At 44.7% G+C, this 27,051-nt stretch overlaps 1 protein-coding gene across 2 annotated transcripts in view; it reads right to left on the reverse strand.

Moving 5' to 3' along the window:
• Positions 1-27,051, reverse strand: part of LOC144769074 (E3 ubiquitin-protein ligase RNF14-like) — a 189,934-nt gene that overhangs the window by 118,524 nt on the left and 44,359 nt on the right. For both annotated transcript variants that reach the window (XM_078653074.1, XM_078653075.1), the window contains exon 5: positions 14,403-14,631. In XM_078653074.1, coding sequence (XP_078509200.1) covers positions 14,403-14,631 — 229 coding nt within the window. The remainder of the gene's footprint in view (positions 1-14,402; positions 14,632-27,051) is intronic.

Here is a 27,051-nt window from a genome sequence, read left to right on the forward strand (position 1 = left end):
CGAGCAGTTCTTGCCAGCCTTAAGGACAAACCTCATGTCAACCAATTCCACAACTTGACGAATGCGGAGAGACAAGCCTCTATTACTTTGGGCAATGATGACACCATCGTCATCAAACAAGCAGATAAGGGGGGAGCTACGGTCATTCAAGACTATGATGACTATGACCTAGAGTGCAGACGGCAGCTGTCTAACAACACCCACTACAGACCCCTCACCGTGGACCCAACGAAACGTTTGACTACCACCATCATGAGTCTAGTGATCGAGGGCGAGACAAATGAATGGATAACCAAGAAGGAAGCTGATTTTCTCATGACAACGGAACCAGTTACACCCTATTTTTATACACTTCCCAAAATCCATAAGGGTGTCACCCCTGTTCCTGGAAGACCCATTGTCTCCGGAATAGGTTCTCTACTGGAACCACTGTCCCAATTTTGTGACGTTTTTTTACAACTAGTAGTGAAGAAAATTCCATCCTACCTCCAGGACACCAGAGATGTCCTGCGCTTGATCAACGATGTGGACGGCAGAGAGGACGTCGATATCCTACTAACATTGGATGTGGAAGCCTTGTATACGAACATCCCTCAACAGGCAACCTCAGAGGCAGTTGAGTCCACTTTGAGGTCGGAAGAATGGTCATCTCCTACCCCGATCTCTTTCGTTATGGCATTGGCCAACATAGCCCTAACGGAGAACTTCTTCAAATATGAGTCACAGTTATACCACCAGATCCGTGGAACATCAATGGGATCAACCTTCGCACCGAGCTTGGCATGCATATACATGGCCGCTTTCGAGAAATACTTCATCTATTCATCTGATCGAAACCCATTCCTCGAAAACCTCACCTTATGGCGACGGTTTATTGACGATATTTTGATCTTTTGGAAAGGTGACCGGACCAGTTGTGATGCCTTCTGTTCATGGATTAATCTACAGGACCCATTCCTAAAATTCACGGGTACCATTTCTGAACACTCATTACCCTTCTTGGATCTGACAATTCTGTTGGGCCCTACAGAAATCACCACAACTCTCTACAAAAAAGAGACCGACAGAAACAGCCTCCTACTCTATAACAGCCACCACACCAGGGCTCTGAGGGACAATTTACCGTTTGGTCAATTTCTGAGGCTTCGCAGGAAGTGCACCTTGGTAACGGACTACAAACGGGAGGCGACCACCCTACAACATAAACTCCAGGATAGGGGCTACCCGACAAGATTACTCAAACAATCGGTGAAGAGAGCACTCAATAATAACAGAGAATCTCTCCTGGAAACACACACAAAGGATACAGAGGATATCATCACCTGTGTAACTTCTTACACGAAAAACTCCACGTTCATCAAAAAAACAGTGAACACTCACTGGGGGATCTTGAACTCGGCGGGTTTGGATATCCCCCGCCCCCGTTTTGCCTTTAAAAGAACAACTAATCTTAAGGACACACTGATTCACACCCGACCGAAGAAGACGAGTACCCGTCCTCAGAACACTCTATGGGAGCTGCCCCCAGTTGTGGGGCATTTCCGGTGCGGCAACTGTGGCGTCTGTCCCCAGTTCACACAAGGAAAATCCATCATACTATCTGATACCTTCACATGGCACCTGAAAAAACACACGAATTGTAACAGCAGCAAGTGCATTTATATGCTGACCTGCCCTTGCGGGTTAAAGTACATTGGAATGACGATGCGCACTGTCAAAGTGCGCATTATGGAACACAACAGCAACATCCGCTGTACCAAGACACATACACGCTTGTATGAACATTGCAAACAACAAGGCCACACTGCTGAAAGCATACAATGGGTTGTTTTGGAATGGCACCCTTCAATCAGTCAACAAGCCCTATACAGAATCGAACAGAGATGGGTGCATCGTTTACAATCAGACACCCAGGGACTGAATGACTCTGTTCCCTGGAATATGCTAGCCAGATAACTCAAGCTATTGTGGCCGAACCTCTAAGTTTAATGCAGACTATAACACTACCTTATGGACCTAGTTTACATGATAAGGTCTTCCTTCGTTGGCAGTCCCCAATAACACCACTTCGTTCCAAGATGGCCGCCTTGCGGTACACCAATATACGCAGTCCTACCCTCTGTTTTGCCGTTTCTAGATACATTGGGCGTCGATTGGGTTTTGTTGCTTATCAACGCGACCGGGGGCACACTTAACCCCAATATACTCCCCTTGTTAACAAGCACCTCTTTACCCACATGAAGGTCGATGCGGTCTATATATCCATGACATCCACCATTAATGGGTATAAGGATGGATCGATTGTACAACCTTAGCATAATGCTTTCACGTTCCGAGTAGACGGTACCATCCCCTTACATATTGCTTATCCAGAGCACTTATCCCTTTCCAACATGGCGCGCTATTACGGCGCAACGGCTTGCAGACGTCATTACTCTTGTCCTGCCCATACGCATCACCGAGCCTGGTTGGCCGCGTCGCCTAGCAACGAACCCTGGGAGACGCCCACAAACAACGGCCTCGAGGGTCCGTATTTAACAGCGGCAAGCACCGCGGTGCGTTACCAGCTGTTCTGCGTGCCGAGTCACGCCGAAGTGTGGGGGTAGGTGCCTAGAGGAACGGCCGCGTGCTAACCAGGTAAGGCGGTGTGATGTGATACACTAAGATATGTACCGGCGCTTGGACCCTCCAGCGAGGCCGCCTGGGTCTTTTTTGCCGCCGCCCTGGGGTTCCCGGAGACTGCCCTCACCAGGGTATGTGACGCGGGTGCGACCCACGTGGTGCCTTCGGGTCACTGGCCGCCGCGGGGCCACATTGGGATCACTCTGACCATATCGCCAGTTTACCTACGACAATTGGAGGTACCGCCACCAGTGGGATGAACCGCAATACATCCCAAGGGGTACACTGGGGTAGGGTTGGGGCCCGACTGGTGCCCGCGGCGTCTTCGCTCGCGCCGCTGCCTGACCTGAGTGGTATGTCTAACGGGCGCCGACGGGTGGTGGAGCGAGACCACAGACGGGTTGTTGGCCGGGTCCTTTCCGCCCCTTCTCTCCTGGGTCGGGGCTAGTTAACCCCGCTCTCCTTTCCCCATTTTACAGGTATTGACCTAGCAGCACAGGTCCCACAAGAACAGTCTGTGGGGACCATTACCAGGGATTGAGGGTAAGATCCCAACCTCTCATATCACACACTCGGGATCCCCCTCGTTCCTGACTCCCTGTTCTTTGGGCCCACTTGGCCCCTCATTCCTTGCACAACTAATTAATTGAATCTGACATACGAACCAGTAGCAGAATATTGGTCAGTCACATAATGTGGATACACTTGTTTTTTATATAAGCATGAAAAGATGTCTGGCATCTTTGTCTCTCTCTCACGGTTCATTCACATGACCCCACTGGGCGACAATCCACGCTTGGGGTAAGGGTCTCTTCTTTATATACAGCATTGACCTGCATAATACAGTATGTATGCGTCTGCGGAGAATATTTACATGTTTATTTTTCTTTTTAGGGCTGATTTCCACGCATGATACCTGCCTGCCTTGGTTACTGACCCCTCAGGTTGTATATTACACACTTCTTAGCCCGCATGGGGCACACTATGAGTTTATGAGCACAATTAGGTCCTGAAGAATTGCCGATAGGGCATGAAACATGTTGACCAGATTATAGGCGAGGGTTGAACGAGGCCAAACTACATTGTCTTTGAGTCCCGGTACCCCTCCCTTCACTATTTTAACAAGGTAGTTAGCTACATGAATAAAGTTGTCTTAGTGGACTATACTAACCTTTTTTAAAAACACTCTTTCACGCTCACTACTTCACCCCTTAGGCCCCTCACACACACGAAATCAACGGCCAGGAACAAAAGAACTCCACAAAAGCGTAGCACCTTGTGCTACCCGTCAGGCATTGCAGCGCCGGCTTGACGTTGGAGCAGGAAGCTGATGATGAGACAAGACAACTATCTGGCAGAATGACATCAGTCATTAAGCCAATTAGTTGTGTGAGGCATCCTAAGTTCCGACAAGGGATCCCTTTGATTCCCTGACGATTTTTCACACATCTAATCAGAGAGAGAGAGACATACTAACATTATTCCTTGGGGAACTTTGTACATTACTTGGTTACAGTTATTTTTATCCACCTTTCTAAGGCACAATTGATTTCTTTACTTCATTTTTTTAGGTCGAGCCTAGGCGCTACTGTGCGAGGCATGCTGTATTTGAGTATGGCCTTGGAGCCCCGCCCACTCTCCGCCCATATTTGTCATTGGTCTGTGTCATTGTCCTTCGTAAAGGCTGGCTTCTGATTTGTTAATAGGCTTGTTAGTCCCTCCTTAGTACCATCTTGTCTTCATTTGTAACCTCCCATGAGGACTGGCCTTTTTACTTCTGTTGTAACACGGTATGTCTTATTTAGTCTGTAAGTATTATTTTCTTTAATGAGTGTCTCCTACTGCAGGCATGACATGCTTTCCTGCAACATTCAACGCGCCATGTGCGGTTTCACTTTCCAAGCAGCCTGGGACAATGGCAGATGCTTCTTTGAAATGAAATAAGTCTCCTATTTACAGGAGTTTGAGCTATTGGCACTGCAAATGAAAATGCCTTTTATTTATGTGTTTATTATCAAAACACATAAATAAAAGGCTTTGTCATATACAATCCCAATAGCTTAAACTCTTGCAAATGTGAGACCTATTGCACTGCAAATGCTTGTTGTTCTTTCTACAGCACTTCTGTTCCCCTGCATGTTGAAGGCTGCCATAGAGGGTGGAGGTGAGGACCGTGGAAATAAAGGAGGGAATCTACTTGAAAATATGTTCTTGAGATTAGGGTCACGAGTCACGACGAATAGATGCAGACAACAGCAATACAACATTCCTCTGCAGTTGCCGTTTAGCCGCCATTTCATCCGTGCGTAAGGTGCCCATCTCGGTGTGCCCTACACCTATGTGCAGGGTGTTGTGAAGCCACGCACATCATACGTTTGCCACTGGCTTCTCCTCTTGTTGGTAAGACAATTCAGTACGTTGCGTCACTTTTTTTGATGCACCGGAAGGGCAATGGGCTTGTTCATATAGGCCACATAAAATCACCCACTATGACTTTTCATGGCTTGGTAAATATGGAGCCTTTTCACGCATTACTCTGCGTGAAAGGGGTGTTCCCATGGTGTTGCTGTGGGTGTTCTCACGCAACCTCCAAGGAACTTGATGCATTCCTAGATTTCCAATATTTTTAAAAGCTGGGAATGCGTCATAATCCTATGCCTCCTCAGGGGAGGTGTAGAAATGGCGCAATGAAAAAAATACTTTATTTAATGCATACAAAGAGGAAAATGCCATCAATTATTGGTTTTGTGCAGGAAGGTGTCACAACAATCATCAATTTCTCCTAACATTTTCTCCTAACAATCATCCTAACAGCTGCAATCTCCTACTACCACCGCCCGGCGTTAAGGACGTTCAATCACTAACTGACCACTACCTTAATGCTATGACCTCAATAATAAATGAGGCGGCACCTATGCAGTTAAAAAGAGTCTCAACTAAAATGTCCAACCCATGGTATGACGGAAGTCTCAATGAGGATAGACGAGACATGCGAATGGCAGAACGCACCTGGAGATCAGCTGCCTCTGCACTGCACCTAAAAACTCTGAAGAAAAAGAGAAACGCCTATTTCAGGAAAATAAAACGCTCAAAACTAGACTTCTTCAGTCTCCAGCTCGACCAAGCAAAAAACCGTCCGAGAAAACTGCTAATCAAAACTCAATCCAAGGAACAACCCCAACCACTCAGCACTGTGCGCGAAGCTCCCTCCTGTGAAGACTTCTCCGCTTTCTTTATCCAAAAAACTGACAACATAAAGAGCGATCTCCTCGCGGACGCAAGCCTCTACTCCAAACCTCACTGCATAGTACTCATTGAACCAAAAAACAATGCTACATGGTCATCCTTTGGCACATACTCTGAAGAGGAAATTGGCAAACTGCTCAGCACCTTGAAACCATCCAATCACCTCACAGATCCCCTTCCTGCTAACGCTGTAAAAGACTTTGCCCCTTTGCTTCTCCCACTCTGGACTAGAATTATCAACGGCTCACTTCAACAAGGAACCATACCTGACTCCCTCAAAGTTGGACAAGTCACTCCCTTACTAAAGAAACCTACAGCTGACCCCTCTGATCTGAACAATTACCGTCCCATCACTAATATCCCCACTCTCGCCAAACTGCTGGAAAAATGCGTACAACTACAATTGACTAAACACATTGAACAATTTGATCTCCTCAATCCTCATCAATCAGGCTTCCGAGCAGGACACAGTACAGAAACTGCTATGACTCACATAATTGACGACGCACTTCAAATGCTAGACCAAAACGACACCTGCCTTCTCATCCTTCTTGATCTCTCTTCAGCATTCGACACCGTTAAACATGAGAACTTACTCGAACTACTAAGCACTAGAATGGGATTATCTGGAACTGTTCTCAAGTGGTTCACTTCCTTTCTTCACAACAGGTCGCAGAAATTCAAGAGCAACAACCTGATGTCCTCGCCAATACCTGTAACGCTGGGCGTCCCCCAAGGATCCTCACTATCCCCAACTCTGTTCAACCTAGTGATGGAACCTCTCACCACCTTGCTACAAGCATCTAACTTACACTTTCACATGTACGCCGATGACACCCAACTATATCTCAAATTACAATCCCCCAAAGACATTATGCTCCTGAACTCAACGATCAGAAGCACCCAATCTTGGCTGGCCGATAATCATCTCAAACTCAATGCTCTGAAAACAGAGTTCCTTCTGATCTCACCTCCAGCGAAGATCTCCACCACTCAAAGTTGGCTCAAACACCTAACTGCACTCAATGTCCAACCCACCATCGTGGATTCAGCAAAATCTCTAGGCATAACCCTCGACACCAATCTCAACATGCAGCAACACATCAACAAGGCAACTAAGGGAGAGAATTTCCAAATCAATACCCTGAGGAAACTTAAACCATTCCTCCCAGCCAATGACTTCTAAACCGCAGTACAAGCACCGAGGAGTGGAGCCCATCGCCTGAAAGCCCCAGAGAAGTGATCCACCCTACTGCAGTCAAACACAGGCCAGGAGGTTTTATGTTGATTTCACTTCTGGAATGCAAACGTGACCATGCAGCTGAGGCAGAGGCGGCAGTGGCGTCACTAGGGGGGTGCGGGGGGTGCGGACCGCACCGGGTGACACCCTCTCATGGGGTGACACCATGCTGCTCCCCGGCGCTGCAGACTTACTACAGCAGCTGGCTCCGTCAGATAGTCACAGTTAAATTTGTCTCTCCTATGAGACTCTATGAGATGCTACAATGTTGCAATCTGCCGCTGCGACGGACCCGGCGCACCCCGGGCCCTCGGCGCGGTTGTCAATCACTGAAGACTTCCTGCCCTTAGCTCAACAGAACAGAGGCGAGGGGGGGATTATCGGATGTTGGAACCTCAATTCCGGCTGCCTCCAGAACACAGAAAGGAAGTCATTAGAAGTGGCGGGGAACTGGAGAGAGGCAGAGAGTCAAGCTTCTGCTGCCTCTGGGCCTAGGGTGCGTTTAAAAATGTAATTATTACCGCGGCGCCCCACACCTGTCCATGACTGACTCTCAGCATGGGCCGCCCGCGCATCAGGCAGTGTAAACATCCATATTGCAGCAGTGGGAGAGTCTGGAGACCCCCCTGCAGCTCAGTGACGTGATTCCGAGACGAGCGATAGAGAGATAGAAGTAAGTAATGGCCAGGCAGCTGCCTGTGCATGTGCAATACTGCCACTGACGTACGTTGTATGTGTGAAGTTGTGGTCTTTTTGTCAGACACAGTTGCAGGCAGGGCTGCTCTCATCCTTCTGCCTGGCTTATCTGCAAGATAGGAATGATCTGAGAATGCTTTTTAATGAGACAATAATCTGCAGGCCGCAGTGGAGGGCTGCTCTCTGTCTCGTGACACGGACCTTAGGTTTTTCACTGGGCTCGGCTCCGACCTCCACCTCTGAAAGCAGCACTTAAAGTTTATTAGTATTTTAAGTACTTATTGGCCAGGCAGCCTGCTGCCACTCAGACTTGTAGTGTGTGTGTCTGTTGTAACTTATCACACACACAGCGCTGAGCCGAGCGCACGCACTGCAAGATCTGTTCCTTTAATTTCAGACACAATTGCAGGCAGGGCTGCTCTAAAGCCTTTCAGTCGTGTTCTGTCTGCAGAGCAGAGGGGGATTTTCGGACATTTACACCCGAGCCACGGCACAGGCAGCCAGGGCCTCTAGGAACTGCTGGAGCTAAGTAAGTACACGGGCAGCGAGGGCTTCCAGGCAGGTGCACTGTTGGGACCGTGTTCGGGTGCAAGAATGATAGCAAATAAACATTTTTCATTTGTTTAAGCGTTCATTGGCAATACATTACTATTTTAAAATAACTCCAACATTGTTATTCCATATCTGTAGTGCTACTTTTTAAATAAAAAGGTTGTTTTATTTGATTATTGTATTTAACATCGCTTCTCTTCTTACATTCTAGTTAGTAGTCACCATAAATGTCAACTTCTTGTACCTGTGCATGCAGTGTACTCAGAAGTTCCATGTCAGTGAAGGGAGATTATTCTAAGTATATGCTATTTTAATAGCACAAACCAAGACAAGTGGAGTGATGCACAGGGTCAAAGGCACAAGTACAGTCAGCGAGTGATGGGAGAGGTACCTGGGTTCTGTGAGGACTGAGGAGACATGTAATATTACTACATTGAGCTGTCATGCTCTTCTACAACTCTTTCCTCAGTTTGAGCAGTGTTGAGGTAGTCCTGATGGTTACAGGAATGTTTTTCCAGATCATTCATGCATAGATGGAGAAAGTCAATTGCCTGTTTATAATTTTTTTGAGTTTTTGGTCACCAGTCTGGTCCACACCCTTTAAGCTTAACTACGTGTGGCTGAACACATGATCCTAAAGCCCATCATCCCATTGCTCAAATAGGTGTACTTTCTCATATTTATATGTTTCCCTCATTTTCATTGCTTGATTTTGCGCCCAAGGAATTGTTACTCAGTCAGTGAAATGTCACTCATATTTACACTGAAAAAATGAAAATGTCACACATAGCAATCTGAAACCTTAGCAGCTATGACCATTATGCGTGACAATGCATTTCAGTGCGGTGATGCGGATCACCGCACTGAAATGCGTTAGAGTCACACCCGATGCGTGATACTTGGCAGAACTGGGTGGGAGCAACCATCACTGACCCCACCTTGTGACGAGTTGTGAGAGAGGGTGGGGTTAGAGGATGGAGGCGGCAAACTCAACCCAGGAATCGGGACCCTGGCGCTGTTTATTTTCAACAGATGCGTGTGAATTCATTGCTTGTTATCAGAACGATCTCTCTGAATGCAGAGCGACTTCTGCAGCACCGATGAGCCTTTCTAGTAAGTGAGCTTCCTTTCCAAATGAGCTTGATCAATATTTTGCAGTAAGTCACAGGATGCTGCTGTGGCACAATTGTACCGGCGGCAACTCCTTGCACTTACACTGAGTGTGCTGGTGCCCACATGTGCGCATTTAATTACGTGTTACCAAACAGATTTCACAATCACAACAGCCACAATGTCTGTTTTCCATCTCTGACTCCATGGTGCTTCTGTACGATAACATTTATTCTAGACTTCCCGATGGCCGCAGATAATGATGTCACTCTAAATCCATTAGATATTTTCAGAACATTTGTTTTCTACACAGCAGGCATTAAAATTGTATCCGCATTGGCTGTGGTTGCACTGGTGAATACTATGCACGTTCTAACTATACCGGGTTCATTTCCTCTCTATTCCAGACCCATCATATTCAGAAAAGCAAAAGCAAGTAGAGAGATTTTGTCCTCGAAAGAGACCAGTGCTTGACAATTTGATCTTTCACTTAACGTGCACACCATCGAAGGCCATATTTAGGTTCATTCGCCTGCTCACTTTTTCCCCACTGACTGCGTGCCTACTTTCCATTTTTGCACCCATATCTTTCCTATACGATCACATTAATGACCTCCCAACCTGTCCGCTTTCATATCTCATTGTGCACTGTGCCACTGCTGCGATGAAGCGCGGCGCAGCGGTAGTGTCCGCGGGTCAATCGGGCCCAATCCACACTGAATGAATGATTTCACAATGAGCACTGGACCAGGCGTATTCAGCCTCTCTCTGACTGTCACACCCCTTCCTTACTTACTGCATCTCACTGTTCGCCCAAGAATCTCATCCATAGACCCATGGCCCACACATCCATTCATTCACCCATGAGCACATTTGCCCAATCAACCATCCATCCTTTTCAAACATATTTATTCACTTCCACACCCATCCTTCCACATCACCAATTATCCATACATACATACCTGCATGCATGCATGCATCCACCCATCCACAACTGGGAAAGTACTGATTTCTGAACAATGAATGTATAAAACATTAAGGTATTCCATGTCAGTGATATGGTATTTGTTTATGTTTCACATGTTTTAATTAATCTTGCATTCCTTAAGAGTGCCCACTATTTCCAGGATGCTGTATTTTGTTGTGTAGCATATTTCTTGTACAGTGCATACTTTGAACTGAGCCTCGTTCAGTCATATTTAACGGGCCACCATTGAGAACTTTAGAGCAAAGGCTGAAGGCTGTGTCAGTTTCTCACAGTGCCTGTCAGTGGGTCTATAAGGTGTTCAGAAAACTTGGCCATCCAACCCCTGGCCTCTCTGCTGAACAATCAAAGCAAAGGTCACTTATTTAAGTTGCAATTGTGATTCTGTGCAACTGTGTGTGACGGAGGTACACAGTTGCCAAAATATTGAGAAGGCAATTGTAAACGAAAATATAGTGCTTACCGGTGAGTCAGTGTGTTGTGTTTTTGGGGGTTGTAAAGTTAAGTTCTCTGATTATACTGAACAAGCGGCTACCAACGTCATTATCATATGAAATCTCTACTATTGATGTCATAAAACTTTCGCATTTGCTTTATCAACCTTCCTGCTTCCTCAAATTTGGGGGGGTGGAGAAGGCGACGAGGAAAGGGTTAAAAGAGGAGCAGGCGGAGGAGGGGGTGCAGGTGGAGGGGGAGGGATGGTGCAGGCTGAGGGGGAGATGGTTCAGGCTGAGGGTGAGATGGTGCAGGCGGAGGGGAGATGGTGCAGGCAGCGGGAGAGATGGTGCAGGCAGAGGAGAGATGGTGCAGGCAGAGGGGAGATGGTGCAGGCGGAGGGGAGATGGTGCAGGCAGGGAGAGAGATGGTGCAAGCGGAGGGGAGATGGTACAGGCAGAGGGTGAAAGGATGCAGGCGGAGGGGAGATGGTGCAGGCAGAGGAGAGATGGTGCAGGCAGAGGGGAGATGGTGCAGGCGGAGGGGAGATGGTGCAGGCAGGGAGAGAGATGGTGCAAGCGGAGGGGAGATGGTACAGGCAGAGGGTGAAAGGATGCAGGCGGAGGGGAGATGGTGCAGGCAGAGGGAGAGATGGTGCAGGCGGAGGGGAGATGGTGCAGGCAGAGGGAGAGGTGGTGCAGGCAGAGGGGGAGATGGTGCAGGTAGAGGGGAGATGGTGCAGGCGGAGGGGAGATGGTGCAGGCAGAGGGGGAGATGGTGCAGGCGGAGGGGAGATGGTGCAGGCAGAGGGTGAAAGGATGCAGGCGGAGGGAAGATGGTGCGGATAGAGGGAGAGATGGGGCAGGCAGAGGGGACATGGTGCAGGCAGAGAGTGAGTTGGTCCAACCGGTAAATTGAGAGGGGGTGACACCATGAGTTACCCGCACCGGGTGACACCAACCCTAGTGACGCCACTGAGAGGCGGGGAATAACAACACCTTATAAAGCTAAACAGGCCATTCCAGAGTTACACTACTTAAAGAAAGCAAAGACGCACTGGCAAATGAACTCAGCCCTCCATGGAATATCAAAAGCATCACAATCTCTTTCTGCTGTGTTTGAGATTTGAGCTGTAAAGAACTTAACCGCAATGGTAGAGACGGGGAGCAATGAAACGGAGATTTATGGAGGCTGGGGGGCGGGGGGGGGGGTTCAGCACATGAGGGACAATAACGCAGAGTCCCGGGGAGAAGTCCATTAGACAAATAGAGCTCCACTGAGAGAAGATGGGAGAGGGAGAGAAGCTCAGGGATGAGCAGGTTTGTGTGGACAACATGGATGTCTGAGAACAACAAAGAGCGTTCTGGGAGAAGCACAGGAGGAAGACAACTGGAAAACACATACACTCTCATGGAGTGCTTAAGTTAAAAAAAATGTGTGCCTGAAAGGTGACCAGTGAAAGGACACAAGGAATAAGGCCATGCTCCAGGGGAAGGGACACATAAATGAAGAGGAAGTAAAGCGTACATAAGGTGGAATAAAAGCTATCACATTGTAAGCACTGAGTAGGCTCTAAACCCACTGTAAATTTAAAATAGGTAGTTTTGCAAACCAGACTGCTAGTACGTGCAACCTAAAAAACAAGCATTGGCATAGCCAATAGATCTCGTCTTTGAGAGTGGTAGTGGTGTTTTTTTGCCTTGTTCTACAGTAGTGCGTGTGTATATCTAATGTAGTGGGGTAGTCTGGTTTCATTAGCCTAATGCTTTATGTTTCTTTCGACCTGCTGTCACTAACTGATGGAGGTCGTCCATTATTTTAGAATGCAATTTTTAAGTTTGTAAGCTTTGAGGCAGTGGAAGAATTTTGCCACATTTGTACAGGAAACATTGAATCACGTTGCTTGATTGGCAAAACATAAACGTAAAATTAACAATGTACTGATCCAGCAGCTTGATCAATTGATTGTCTACTTTTTACTTTAGCTACAAGGTTATGACTTGTCTTTGTAATAAAGGTACATTCAAATGCATAGACCTCTGTCTAGAATAGTACAAACCCCTTCAAGACGGAAAAATCAGGGGTCTTTCTCCCAGCGCATGACTATATCAGATGGTGTAGTTACTGTTCCACTGATGAGCTCTAACAGCTGGCCCGTTTGAGCAACTCTTGCCATTGAGGCATAGAGGTTGCGTTTGCCTTTCAGGAGCCCAGCAAGCAGATCATGATATCTGGGCATCACAGGGAGTTGGGAGCAACTACAGATGGAAAACATAGCCCCTACAGAGGAGATTATCATTCAAGGCACACACAGGGCCGCAATGCGAGCCTAGCATATCGCACCTCACCGAAATGGCCAAGTGCCTGCAGCGCACAGCGTCACGTAGCTCTACCAGCAAGTACCGGCCCCTTCCGTGCTCATATACCTGAACTTAAATAAAACAAGCAAATAGGGGAGTCAGCAAATTACACAGGACCGGGTGGGCCATGTGCAAGGACTGACGGGGGGGCAGGGATGGGTGCAGATACAGACAAACACGATCCGGAAATGGGGCTTTGGCAGCATGTCCTGGCCCCTTCCGTGCTCAAATGCCTGAGTCAAACAAGCAATTGGGGGAGTAAGCAACTTACGCATAACGGGGGTGGGCTGCATGCAAGGACTGACTTGTGGCGATACGGGTACTGGTGCAAGCACAGACAAACACAAGCAGGAAACAAAGAAAAAAATAGTTTTCCAAAGCCAACACATAAACACAGATATCAGTAATTGGGCGGCAGTCCGTGGGAGGAAACAAAACACAAAAAGGAGACACAAAGAGGAAGGATTAACCACAAAGCAGGCAAGCTTTTTTAAAGGACAATCAAAGTAACAAATAAAAAGGCAATGGGCAGGTTGTAAGCCCACAAATTATGTACAACATGTCTCAAAGAGACAGCGCAAGCACTGCCTAGGCTCAACCCAACAAACAAGATCGATGTCGTATCTTTAAACTTCTGTTTAAGTTTTTTTCTAGTGACTACTAGATGGCACTAAAAGGCAGCAAACTAGTGTTGCGTGGCTCTGTTTGCAATGTTGCATTTGAAGCAGGAAAAATTCAAAAATCTACCCACAGTGAAACCAAGAAGCTACAACAGATGCGTCAAACAAAAAAAGGGAAAAAAATAACCAATGGGCGGAACAACTGAGAAGGTAACATAGCCATGCAGTATTGACCAAGTATTGGCTCTGTGGAGTATTACACAAAGGTGACTCCCGAAAGACATGTTGTCTATAGTGAGATGTCTGGTAGGGAGTAAAAAGCATGAGGTGGAATCAAGATTATTCAGCCTTGATTTTTGGTACTACCAACATTTGATGGCACTGGCCCCCAGGATTCTCAGTAAAATATTGGGCCCCAGCACTTATTCTTTAACAAATTTACCACTGTCGTAGGGCTCCAATGAAATATATTCAGTACAAACAAAATGGATGATAGTGTCCAATAAAAGTAAAGCCTGAAAGAGTAAAAAGCATACCTTCAGGTTGTGCGCAGGGAGAGACGCTGTGGTAAGACATTTTACAAAGGTCACAAAAAACATAGCGGCAGTTGGAGCAGATTCCCATGATGCCTCCTGGTTCCTTCAGCACTGGAGTCTGGCAGTTCAGCCGTGGACAGTAAACCACATCTGCCATTGATTCCAAGCTGGACTGCAGTAGAAGACGGTCATAGCGCGAAAATAACTCATCTCCAACCAGTTCCTTGACCTACAGTGAGACAAATGTTATCCCATTAAACATATTCAACCTACAAATTTAGTGATGCCTAGCCAGACAATGCTATGGAAGTCCATATAATACCACAGAAAAAAGAAAGCCTGTTGCTTTGCACTATTGTGCTTCAGAAACAGTGCATTGGTCAAGACACTGACAAACGAGGAGGCAAATCACCAGCAAGAATTGTTTGTTACTCCTGGTCAAGAAAATATTCATTCATAGTAAATACTTGAATACGGGGTTGGAGAGGGACGGCACCTAGCTGAGGGCTTCATTTATGGCTCCCCCTCCATTTCCCAGGCTATGTTCTACCTCAGGCACTATGGTTCCATTCATGTGAGATCCTAGCATTGCACTCTCCATGATATGAAGCAGGTTGTTTGGCACTCAAAATTCAAGGACCCAGAATCCTTTGTTTCATTTGCACGCCGCTGTTACTGGAAATCAATCTATAGATGATCTCAAGGTCACAGTGTTCTGTTCCCACTCTCTGCCTTGTCTCGCTTGCTAGAAGATAGAAGAGGTAGGGTACTGTACTGGTGTAGGACACGTAATGCAGACATATTTTGAGCTATATAGACCAATATGCCACCCTAAAAGAACACCTTATGAAACGATTTAACAGGGTTCAACGTATTCCCCTCCTGAGAGAAAAAAGTGAAATGTCACAAATATTGTGTCCAGACATAGGGAGCAGTTTCAGACTGTGAGTTGTGGATTTTTGTATTCTAGATGGGCGAATAAGCAAGAGATGAAGTCTCTGGAAGTCATGGTGGAGGAAGTATGGGCCCCTGAGCCTGGGTGCACTTACAATTTTAATCCAGTCCTGGAGGAGAATAATGAGAAGTAATATTCATATGCAGATGGTGAACAGATACATATTACTCTGCAGCTGTTTACTGCAATGTATAGGGCAAACCTCTTTGCTCCTGGGATCCATGGGGGCTAATTATCTCTTGAGCGGCCCACATAGCCATAAGGAGGGGCAGAGTGTGGCTGCATGTCAGTGTCCTGGGAAGATAGCAGCATTTGGAAGGCAAGGAGGTCAAAGAGCTTTTTAATGTCTACATGGCACAGCTCGCCAGCATCATCAGGTCTCAAGGCATCACCATCATCTCCTACGCATATGACACCCAACTCATCCTCTCCCTGATAGATATGACACTCATCATCACCACAGCCAACTTCACAAACTGCATGACCATGGAAGCAGAATGGATGGGAACCAACTTCTTGAAACTCAACTCTGGCAAAACAGAAGTATTGCTTTTCGTAAATAGGAACTATTCATGGGTCGCCACTTGGTGGCCAACAGAACTAGGACCACACCATCACCCACCGACCAGGTCAGGAATATGGGGATCATCTTGAAAGACAAGCACAACATCAACATCAAGTCAATGCAGTAAGCACCGCCTGCTTCCACATACTGCAAATGCTGTGAAAAAAAGTGACTTCCACAGAACATCAGAGGAACCATTACGCAAGCACTCATCGCAAACAGACTCGACTATGACTACGGTAACGCACTCTACGCCGAAATCTCCATGTAGCTCCTACACAGACTTAGTACCATTTAAAACTGCGGCAAGACTCACACTCAACCGTCCTCAATGCACCGCTATTTCACCCCACCTCATAGAGCTTCACTGTTTCTCCATTCATAAACGCAACCGGTTCAAGCTACTCATGCACATCTACAAAGCCCTACACAATACTGGACCCTCATACCTGACCAGCGGCATACACTCTCACAATCCATCCAGACACCTACGCTCAGCCTTACTCGCACTTGCACAATCCCGGCATTCACAAAAGCAGAGCAGGAGGTCGCTTGTTCTTCTACATCGCACCCAAAACATGGAACAACCTCCCATAACACATCACAGCCTCCTCCTAACTTCTTGAGTTCTGCACGAGGCTGGGGACCTGGCTCTTCGAATAACTCTGCTGGGACCACATACAACAGATATGATGATTAGAGCGCTTTACCAATCAATCTAACAAAACCAGTACAAGGAGCACAATGCTAAAGGAGGCTAGCTGATTTACTCTGCACCTCTGGATTCCTGGTGCGGGGGTAAAGCGATGACAGGGCAACTAGCATACCAACCAGAAATTGAGGAAACAAAGGGATGCATGTACTTCTGTGATCTGAACCCGATGAGAGAACTGTCCTCCCCATTTTATTATCAACATATTCTCTATCAGTAAATAAGTCAGCGATAAAATGCTGAATGGAGAAATGTGATCCATAAGGATGGCAAAGATCCAATTATTGTTTAATTAAGACCTTGAACAGTGAAGTTCTTGAGAGAATCCTGGAAGGAAATACCGCCATTCCATACATTCCAAGGTTGCCCTAAACCCATGTCAAAAGATGTTACATACATCAAGCCTCATCATACCACTTCCACAAGCCTCGTCATACCCCTTCCACAATCCTCATCATACCAGTTCCACAAGCCTCTTCATACCACTTCCAATCTCCTTTAAAGTTACAATGTGGAATCAAACAAAAATATGAGATTATGTCGGAAGCAGACAAAGGTTTAAAGGAAGTGGAAAGACACCAGACTACATTATATACCAATCAGCTTACGCAGCCAGACAAGGGGCCTGGTGGCTTACTTCTGACAAACAGAAGATCCTGGTATGGCTTCCTAAAAAAGTCAGATCTTCTTCAGCCTATGTCGTGTAAGCTCTCCTCAAGACTAAAGGTCCCTCCGTCTTAAAAACTGAGCACTCCTACACCAATATTTTTTTTTTGATAGATCAATTTTATTATGTTTTATTTAAGGTAAACAAAACATACAGTTCCGGCATCATAATGCAAGTTACAGTGCAACATCTCAGAATTGTTGTTACTCAACAAATATTCAATTTTACCCAAACCCTGGAATGTTTCTGGGGCAGCCTCTTGCTTGGTAAATTGGTTGCTCCTCATTTACACACTATTCTACTTCCACCTTCCAATCTGACACGGTAGAAGGGTACTGGCTTTTCCACTTGCGTGCAATGTCTCTCTTGGTGACTAATGTGGCAACATGAACCAGGGTGCGCTCTCTCCAGGGGCCACCAAGATCTTCTAATACTCCCAGAAAGGGCTCCTTGGGAATAAATCCACCAGTTTTCCTAAGACCCAGGTAAACACTCCCTCAGTCCCCCGCCAGAACCCTACATAATTGAGACATGACTAGATCATATGAAAAAAGTCTGCACTTGCATGGGCATAGCAAAGGCAGGTGGGATGGGAATCATGCCCACATACCAAAGACAGTGGGTTGTAAGATAGGTTGTGTACTAGTAATTCAACTGGACCAATCCTAGCCAAAAGGAGACAGAAATTTCCAAGGAGCCATCCAGGCATCTCGCCAATCAATGACTTCAAGGGGACCCAACCAACTCTCCCACTTTCATTTAAGGGTTGTGAATTTATCAGGGGCATTACTAATAAGGTTACGGTAAATCTGAGATATAGCACCTTTTCCTATTGGACTCATTAGGAGCTTAGCTTTAAGTGGATTGTATTCGGGCAGTTCTGTTATCCCAGGCAAATGACTGGCGATAGCGTGGAGGTGCTGCCTGTATTTGTGGAATTGGATTCACGACAAGTAATAGTGAATTGGAACATTTATAAGTCTGCAATATTATACCTCTTCGCAAAGCACTGCGCTTTGGACCCCTAGCAAACTCCATATATTAGGTCTCATTGAATCACAACTCTAATGGAACTGCAAGATAGCTCATCAGGACCTGACACACGTCCTATTCATTTGTGCACATGTTCTGCCTCTCTGGGCCCAAATACCAAACATAATTGATTTTTTTTTTATTATTCAACAAACCATTGATGCCACAATAGCTTCGCTTGGCATCTTTGCACCCATAGACTCCCCTTCCCTAAACCGAGAAGACCTCCCACTTTATGATCTCATGCTTTCATTGGGCACTGAACTAATCCTCTCAGAATGTAAAAGCACTCCTAACATTTCTTCCATACATAAATGTAAATGTAAATGTAGTATACTTGTAAAGCGCACAGCTGCCCCAGCAACGGGGCGTCCCGGCGCTGTATAACTCTGGGGAACCCGTCCTGGCTTTCCCTGTGGGATGGTCCCTTGCTGGGAGTCCCCAAGGTGGAGCCAGGCATCCCTGGAATTGGTGGGGCCGTTGTGGAGATTAGGCAAGCTAATGCCCAGAGTTGCCGAGTGGAACCCCTGATTATAGTAAGCACCGAAGCGAGAATTATCGAGTCCGCTGACCAAGGTCCACGACCCTGCCGCGTCGGGAATTGAACCCTGGTCCTGGGCTGACTTCTGCTCTCAGGCCTGCCGCCTCTAACCAGTGAGCCACACTACTCCAATAACGGGCTTGGATTTCACTAGAGGTGCAGACAATACATCTTCCAGTAATCTCATAATCTCACAAATCTCTAGGAAAGTTGAATTCACTGGATGTTTACCTTCCAAAAAAGGCCCCATAACCACCGCACATCCATCATTCTTTGCCTTCCTACTCATGAACTTCAGGTGTTTACAATGAAGACACCGCCAAGCCTCACCCCTAACTCAATAGCTTTATATAATCCATCTGGTCTAGATTACTCTTACATACTTTTCTGTCTTTTATTTCTCTTCTCTGTTCTTCTTTTCTTGTTCTCATACTGTTCTGTTTCTCCCCTTCCTTTCCTATATAATCATAAAATGGCTCTCCAGGATACTTGTTAATTTCTCTATAGTACAAATATTCTTCTGGTACAAACATCATGGTCGAAAAGGGATGACATTTACAGCTATAACGTTTCTTCCACATTTACAATTTTCTCAAAGGTTCACTTTATTACTTATAACTTCCTCTTGTATGATGTTTCTCACTGCATATATAAACAACAACGTCATCAGAGATTGAGCCTCTTAAAAACTTTTTTTAAATTAAAAAGTAGGATGAAAGACATGCTTAGGGCCTTATTTAGAGTTTGGTAGGCTGTGTACTCCATAAAAGAGGTAGATTTCCCATCCGCAGTATTACTAGTGCTTTATAGCCTATGGCACTAGTAACACAGTAGACAGGATATCCACGGTATCATATCCCCAACACTTCAGATAAGGCCCTATATTAATAACTTATCATCTTGTATATCATATCAGGTTTCCCTGTCAACATTCAAGAACAGGTTGTGCTGAGTATCGAACTTGCAAACGACGTCATTCAGGTGTTCATGGTCAGCTTAAGATGGCGGCCGATTATTAAAACAGCTTGTAGATGGGTAGCAGGGGTGTGCGTTGCTCGCCCTTGCTGATTGGCGCCTGTCCGGGATTTTGAACGGAGCTAATTTAAACCTAGCGTTTTCCTGAGGCTGGTTCGGCGTATGAGAACTACACACTGCAACTTCGCGGAACTTAAGGTAACTTAGACTGGATGCGCCGGTGGGGAGCATGTTTGTTACGATGTTAGTATTTGGGTTGGAGATAGGTATTGTAGATGCGATCTTATGCTATCAGGGTTATGAAGGCGTCATTGTTGTACATATGAAATGTTGGCTATTGTGCGAGGGTTATCGTGCATAGTATGTTTTCTTTCTCCATGACCTGACATCACCCAGTGTCATCATGGAACGTTCATTCTGTATTTATGTGACGTCATTGTAACTGTCAATTAGATGACAGCTGACTCCCGATGGTGACGGATGTTGTTATTTCCGCTCCCTGTGGGCCCTTATGTTATAGAATAAAATACTTATGACAACACCTCTGTGATTGTCTGTTCTGTCACACTACAATTGGCGACGAGGACTGCGGAACAGTGAAGGGCCTGCGGGTGAATATAAATTAAGGAAATATCATAACGAAGCGGGTTTGATTTAAGAAGCCTGCAATCTAAATATAGAGCAAGGAAAAAAAAAAAGACGGACAACTTCTCGGAGTAAGTACAACATGCTGAGAATGACAGTGCCGTCCGAAAGAAGCGCTACGTTGCTTATATAATTGAAGTGATTCGTTACGCTAAGGAGTTGGCTGTATTTAAAGTAAGTGCAGCGGATAAAACAACGAGAACCGAATTTGTTGTGTGCGCATGAGGTAAACTTGGCAGCGGAAACCTAATGGAAAATAAAGCGCTGTGGCAAATGTAATTACTATTGAAACCGGCTGTTTGGCGTTGATTTGCTTTTGGCGCGCATTCCTGTCAGTATCAGGCATCAGCTGAAGGCAGTAAATCACCTCAGCTGTATCGCGTGAAGCACGCTGGGATAAACGTACTGGTAATTGATTGGACTGTAGCAAAACACGTCATCGTGCGTGAGCTGCGTGCGGCCATTTTGAGAAACTGACTTTGCCTCAGTGTAAACACTTAACGAGCTAACGAATGCCACAGCGAACATTGTGCTGAGTAACAAATTAAACCCTGATTATAAGAATAAAAGAAGAGATTCAAGTAAGTCCAGGATGCGGTAACACAGTAAAGCTGTATATGGGGAATGAACACGAAAAAGAAAGGAAGTGAAATATCTTGAGCAAGTGGTTATATGAGAAAACTCTAGAAACAAATTAAACTTAAAGGCTGATTTCTGGGAAATAACAAGTAAACCAAAGGAAAACATGGCTGAATGCAATAATATATGTGCACCTCCTCGTTTCTTAGATGAGCCTGGAAAACCCACGATGAAGTGGAAGAAATGGATAAGAGCTTTTGAAAATTATATAATATCTATAGATGGAAAAGCATTTGACGCTGAAAGGAAGTGTTCATTGTTATTTGGGTTATTAGGAAAAGTGGGGCAAGACGTTTTTGACAGCCTGCCCGAATATGAGAATCCACCTGGAACATTTATACCTCTAAATGAGTATGAGGAAGCCTTAAAAAGGTTAGAAAGACAATTTGATGAGGAGAACAACATTATGGTCGCAAGGCATAAGTTTGCTCTAAGGAAACAACAAGAAGGGGAAACAGTTGATGAATATATTGCTTGTTTGAGAATTCTTGCTGTTGAGTGTGAATATGAAGAAATGACAGATGTGTACATAAGAGATCAAATTGTTTTCTATTGTTATTCGAAAAAAGTACAGGAGAGGTTGCTGGCATGCAAAAGACCAACTTTACCAGAAGTCATTGATATAGCTAGGGGAATCGAGAGATCGCTAGTGTCTACTAAAGAATTGTCGCATGCAGGAAATAACACTAATGTATTTTATTTACAGGACAAAAGGAAGGGTGATGGTAAGACATATGAGAAAAATTTGGGGGAAAGGAAAGTAGGAGGTAAGCAATTAAGTTGTTTCAGATGTGGATCAAATGAGCACTTAGCTGATTACAAGAATTGTCCTGCAGTTGGTAAGAAATGTGTCAAATGTAAGAAATATGGCCATTATTCTATCTTATGTAAAACTAAAAGAATGAGTAATAACATGAGCATAAACACTGTAGGAAATTTTGATGAAGAAATGTGTGCGAACATTGTTCTGTATGTCGAGATGGAGGATGGTAAAATTAAAGGTCCTATTGGGGATGTAAAGATTGGGGAGGTTGAGCTTAAGTTCACTGCGGATTCTGGGGCACCCATAACAACCATCTCAGATGTTCTTTTCCATGAAAAATGGCAAAATGTAACGCTCATAGAATCAGATGTAAACCCTAAAGCCTTTGGTGAGAAGGATATAAATATGTTAGGATATTTCAATGACACTGTCACTTTCAGGGGAAGAGTTATCGAAACTAAAGTTTACGTGGCAGAAAAAGGGAGGATATTAGTGGGATGGAGAGATCTAGCCCAATTGGGAGTTATTTTGGTGCCTGGAGCTAAAGACCCGGTTATCTTGAGAGAGGAATGGGTGAATAGTATGAGCATAGAGGAGAATAATGTAGATTTAACAACCATCTTTGACAAACATAAAGAAGTGTTCAAGAATGAAATTGGCTGTGTCAAAGGTTTTAACCATGACATTAAATTGAAAGACGGGGCAATACCATGTAAGCATAAAGTAAGAACGGTGCCATTGTCTATAAAGAAAGAGTTGAAGGAGGTACTAGAGAAATTGATGAAAGAAGGAGTAATTGAGGAAGCTGATGAATCCGAATGGATTTCAGCTATTGTCGTTTCTAAGAAAAAGAAAACTGGGGACATCAGGTTGTGTGTGGACCTGAGGTCATTAAACAGAAACATAATTGTAAATTGCCATCCTCTACCAAAAATTCAAGACATTCTTCAATCAGTATCAGGTTCAAAGTTTTTCTCATTAATTGATTTGAGAGCTGCATATCATCAGGTTTGTCTATCCGAAAGGTCTAAAAAACTAACCACGTTCATAACACCATACGGGGCGTTCAGATATGTGAGACTACCTTTCGGTTTGGCATCCTCTTCTGGTGTCTTTCAAAAACGTATGGACGTTCTGTTTGGGGGAATGAAAGGTGTGGAAGCCTTTCAAGATGACATTCTTTTGCATTCAGAGACAGAACAAGACCATTTAATGCTAATTGATAAGGTGTTGGATGTTATCAAAAATAAAGGCATGACTGTCTCAAAGGACAAATGCAGATTTATGACAAATAAGATTGAATATCTGGGGCACGTCTTGACAGCAGAAGGTATCTTGCCAAAAAATGATCTTGTACAAGCCATAAGGGAGGCCCCAGAACCAAAAGACAAGGAGACCCTTAAGTCATTTCTTGGCCTCAGTGAATACTATGCAAAGTTCATGCAAAAGTATGCGGAAAAGGTGGAACCACTCAGAAGACTTTTAAGGAAAAATGTAGTGTTTAGATGGTCAAATGAGCAGGAACAAGCATTCAAAGTTGTCAAAGAGGAAATAGCAAATGCTCCTGCACTAAAACCCTATGATCCTCAATTAGAAAACATTGTGACTGTGGATGCCAGCAATGAAGGAATTGGTGCAGTGTTCTGTCAGATACAGGGAAATGAAGAAAATACAATTGCTTTCATCTCTAGAAGGCTAAATGAGACAGAGATCAACTACAGTACTATTGAACATGAAACCTTAGCATGTGTATGGGCTGTGCACAAACTTAAGGATTATTTATGGGGGAAAAGTTTCACGTTGGTAACTGATCATAAACCATTAGTATACATGTTGGATGGTCAAGGTCGAGGCAACGGAAATGCTAGCTCTAGACTGTTAAGGTTGATGTCAAAGCTACAAGAATTTAATTTCAAAATAGAGCACATAAAAGGGGGCAAAAACAGTAGAGCAGACTGCTTATCACGGTTGCCTATACTAAATCAAAAAGAAGAAGCTCAGGATGACACAGAATGTGTGGTGGCACTGATTGATGCCACGATCATATGTGAAGGTTCTATAACAGAAAAGGAGTGGCAGGAGGCGATGACAAAGGATGCTGTTATAGATAAAGTAACCACATATGTGCGATCTAAGTGGCCACCTGTAAGGAACCTGCCAAATGAACTGAGAAATTACCAGCAGGTGAGCGATGAATTGACTATGGAATGTGGATTTTTAAAAAGGGGCGAAGTCTTTGTGCCGCCATATGAACTCAGACAAAAAATTGTAAAGCTGGCTCACAGTGGACATCCAGGTATCACTGCCACAAGGAACATTCTAAGGATGTATTATTGGTGGCCAGGTGTGGACAGTGAAATAAAAAACTACGTAGATAAATGTGAGCAATGTTTAAAATCAGATAAGCATTGGAGAGTTGAGAAGAATGAACTGCAAAGTGTAGAAATTCCGGATGGACCATGGGCGAAAATCGCAATAGACTTTGCTGGTCCATTTAATTTATTGCCTAACAAAAGTAAATACTTGATAGTATTGACAGACTACTATTCGAAATGGGTATGTTACAAGTTTGTGAATGTGGTTACGACAGAAGTAGTCATAAGATTTCTGAAAAAAGTCTTTGACAAAGAGGGGCAACCAAAGGTCCTAGTGTCAGACAATGGATCGCAACTGGTTTCTCGAATGATGAACGAGTTTTTAGAGAACCCTGGTATTGCACAGGAAAAAACTCCATTATACAGCCCCAAGAGCAACGGCCAAGTTGAGAGACTGAACAGGTTCTTTAAAGAAGGAATACAAATGGCAATTGCAAATAAAATGGATGTGAAGGAATTCATTAGGGTAAAGATAAATGCATACAACAATACGCCAAAAGAGGCCACTAAACATACTCCATTTTTTTTGATGAGAGGAAGAACATGTAACAACATCATAACACCTAAAATAGGTGGATGGAGTGGTACAGTTACCAAGTCAAAAGAAATAAGTGACAAAGAGCTCAAGGTGAAAGAGAGCATTGAAAAAAAACAGAAGACAGCCAAAACATACTCTGATATGGTAAACAGGGCGAAAGACAAATGTGTGACGCAAGGAGATTGGGTTTTGATGAAGAAGCCTGGTTTGGTGAGTAAGGGAGAGTCAAAGTTTAGTAAACCCATGAGGATTGGTAAGGCTTCTAAAGGTGCTGTATTCATAGAAGGTGAAGGATGGCGTAGTAAAGACGATGTGGTAAGACTGAAACTAGGACAAGAAAAGATAATTATGAAAAACATGGAAAAAGGAGAAGAGAACCTTAATGATAGTGTGCTTGAATGGGATGATATATCTAAAAATCAATACCAATTGCATGCTGATGACAACCACAGATATTCTTCGCAGCTAGTAGAAAGTTCAGTGGGTTCTCCTGTCGGAAAAGGTGACACTGTTCTAGCCCAAGAAGACTCCGTAGTAAGTCCCAGCAACGAAGGAACTGGTTCCAATGCTGTATGCGTGGGAGAAACCATCCCCAACCCAATAGGGGGTATGTCTTCTAGAGGGGGAAGAGCCATCAGCCTGCCTAAAAGATTCAAAGACTACGTGATGGAATAGAATGTCTGTTTTGTTCTTCTTTGGGAAAAAAGGGAGATGTTGTACATATGAAATGTTGGCTATTGTGCGAGGGTTATCGTGCATAGTATGTTTTCCTTCTCCATGACCTGACATCACCCAGTGTCATCATGGAACGTTCATTCTGTATTTATGTGACGTCATTGTAACTGTCAATTAGATGACAGCTGACTCCCGATGGTGACGGATGTTGTTATTTCCGCTCCCTGTGGGCCCTTATGTTATAGAATAAAATACTTATGACAACACCTCTGTGATTGTCTGTTCTGTCACACTACAGTCATGTCCTTTTAACTGATCTGACGGGACGCAGCATATTGTTTCAAATCACATGTGTATAGGACTTAGCTAAACAGTTTTTGTTGTCTAGCTTCCTGTAGTTAGACTGCATTCCGCACTCTGTAGATTTAATTTACGGCAGGACACTGTGGCTCGGACACTACATCTGGGGTAACAGTTTTTGATATATATGGATGGTTGTGTTTTGCTTCATCTATCACTGTAAGAGGGAATTCTGGGGCATGTAGGCCGGACCGGACTAGATTTGTCTGAAAGATAGCTTTGAGGCATTACTTGCCCATGCCTTACGAATTTTTTAAGTCAATCTGATGGTTAAAACGATAGGGAAACTTTAACCTATAGAGCTGTACTGTGTGTACCATTACGTGACAGGAATACTCTCTTTACAGCTCTCATAACTCATGTGCCGCTATGCAATACATGCGGAGACCTTGATTTGCAGTTGTCGTGTGGAAGTCACTGGAGTAACCGGCTATAGGTATGACACCTGTTAAAATGTCTCTGCGTTGTACTAATCGGTTTGGACTATTATGTGAGACTTTCTCCCTGTTGTATCATAGCATGAGCCCACTGGGGGAGTTATAATAATGCCATAGGGAATGTGAGGACTGTTACATGAGAGGAATAATCTCTTTACAGCTCTCATATCTCGTGTGCCGCTATGCAATACATGCGATTGCCTTGGTTTGCAGTCGTCGTGTGGAAGTCACTGGAGGAACTGGCTATAGGTATGAGATATGTGATAATGTCTCCGCGTTGTACAAATAGGTTTGGATTATTATGTGGGACTTTCTCCCTGTTGTATCATAATATGAGACCACTGGGGGAGTCATATTAATGCCCTAGGGAATGTGAGGACTGTTTTACGCGCCCTGATGATGACAAGGGCTACGTGTTTAAAACATCGCCGCTTATAGAGTTAAACTATGTTGCAGTTCATTTCTATTGCTATTGAAATACTCTTTCCTTCTCTCTCTACAGACCCTAGTTGGTTTCATTATTTATTTTTCAAATACTGTCACAACAAACTGCTCTGATCCTTTCCGGTGGATAGAACTAGTCAGGATCACAGGTGGGTTGTCTGGGATCCGCCTCATGTGAGATGTTGGTATTAGAATACTTGCCAATCTCGATTTTTATTAATGTGTCTGGGTTCTGCCTCACGTGACATGTGGGTATTAGAATACTTGCCAATTTAAATTTTTATTAATGTTCTCATATGATGAGGGCGCACTTACGGAATGGCTGC

The sequence above is a fragment of the Lissotriton helveticus genome, chromosome 7 (assembly GCF_964261635.1).
Source record: "Lissotriton helveticus chromosome 7, aLisHel1.1, whole genome shotgun sequence".
Classification (NCBI taxonomy): domain Eukaryota; kingdom Metazoa; phylum Chordata; class Amphibia; order Caudata; family Salamandridae; genus Lissotriton; species Lissotriton helveticus.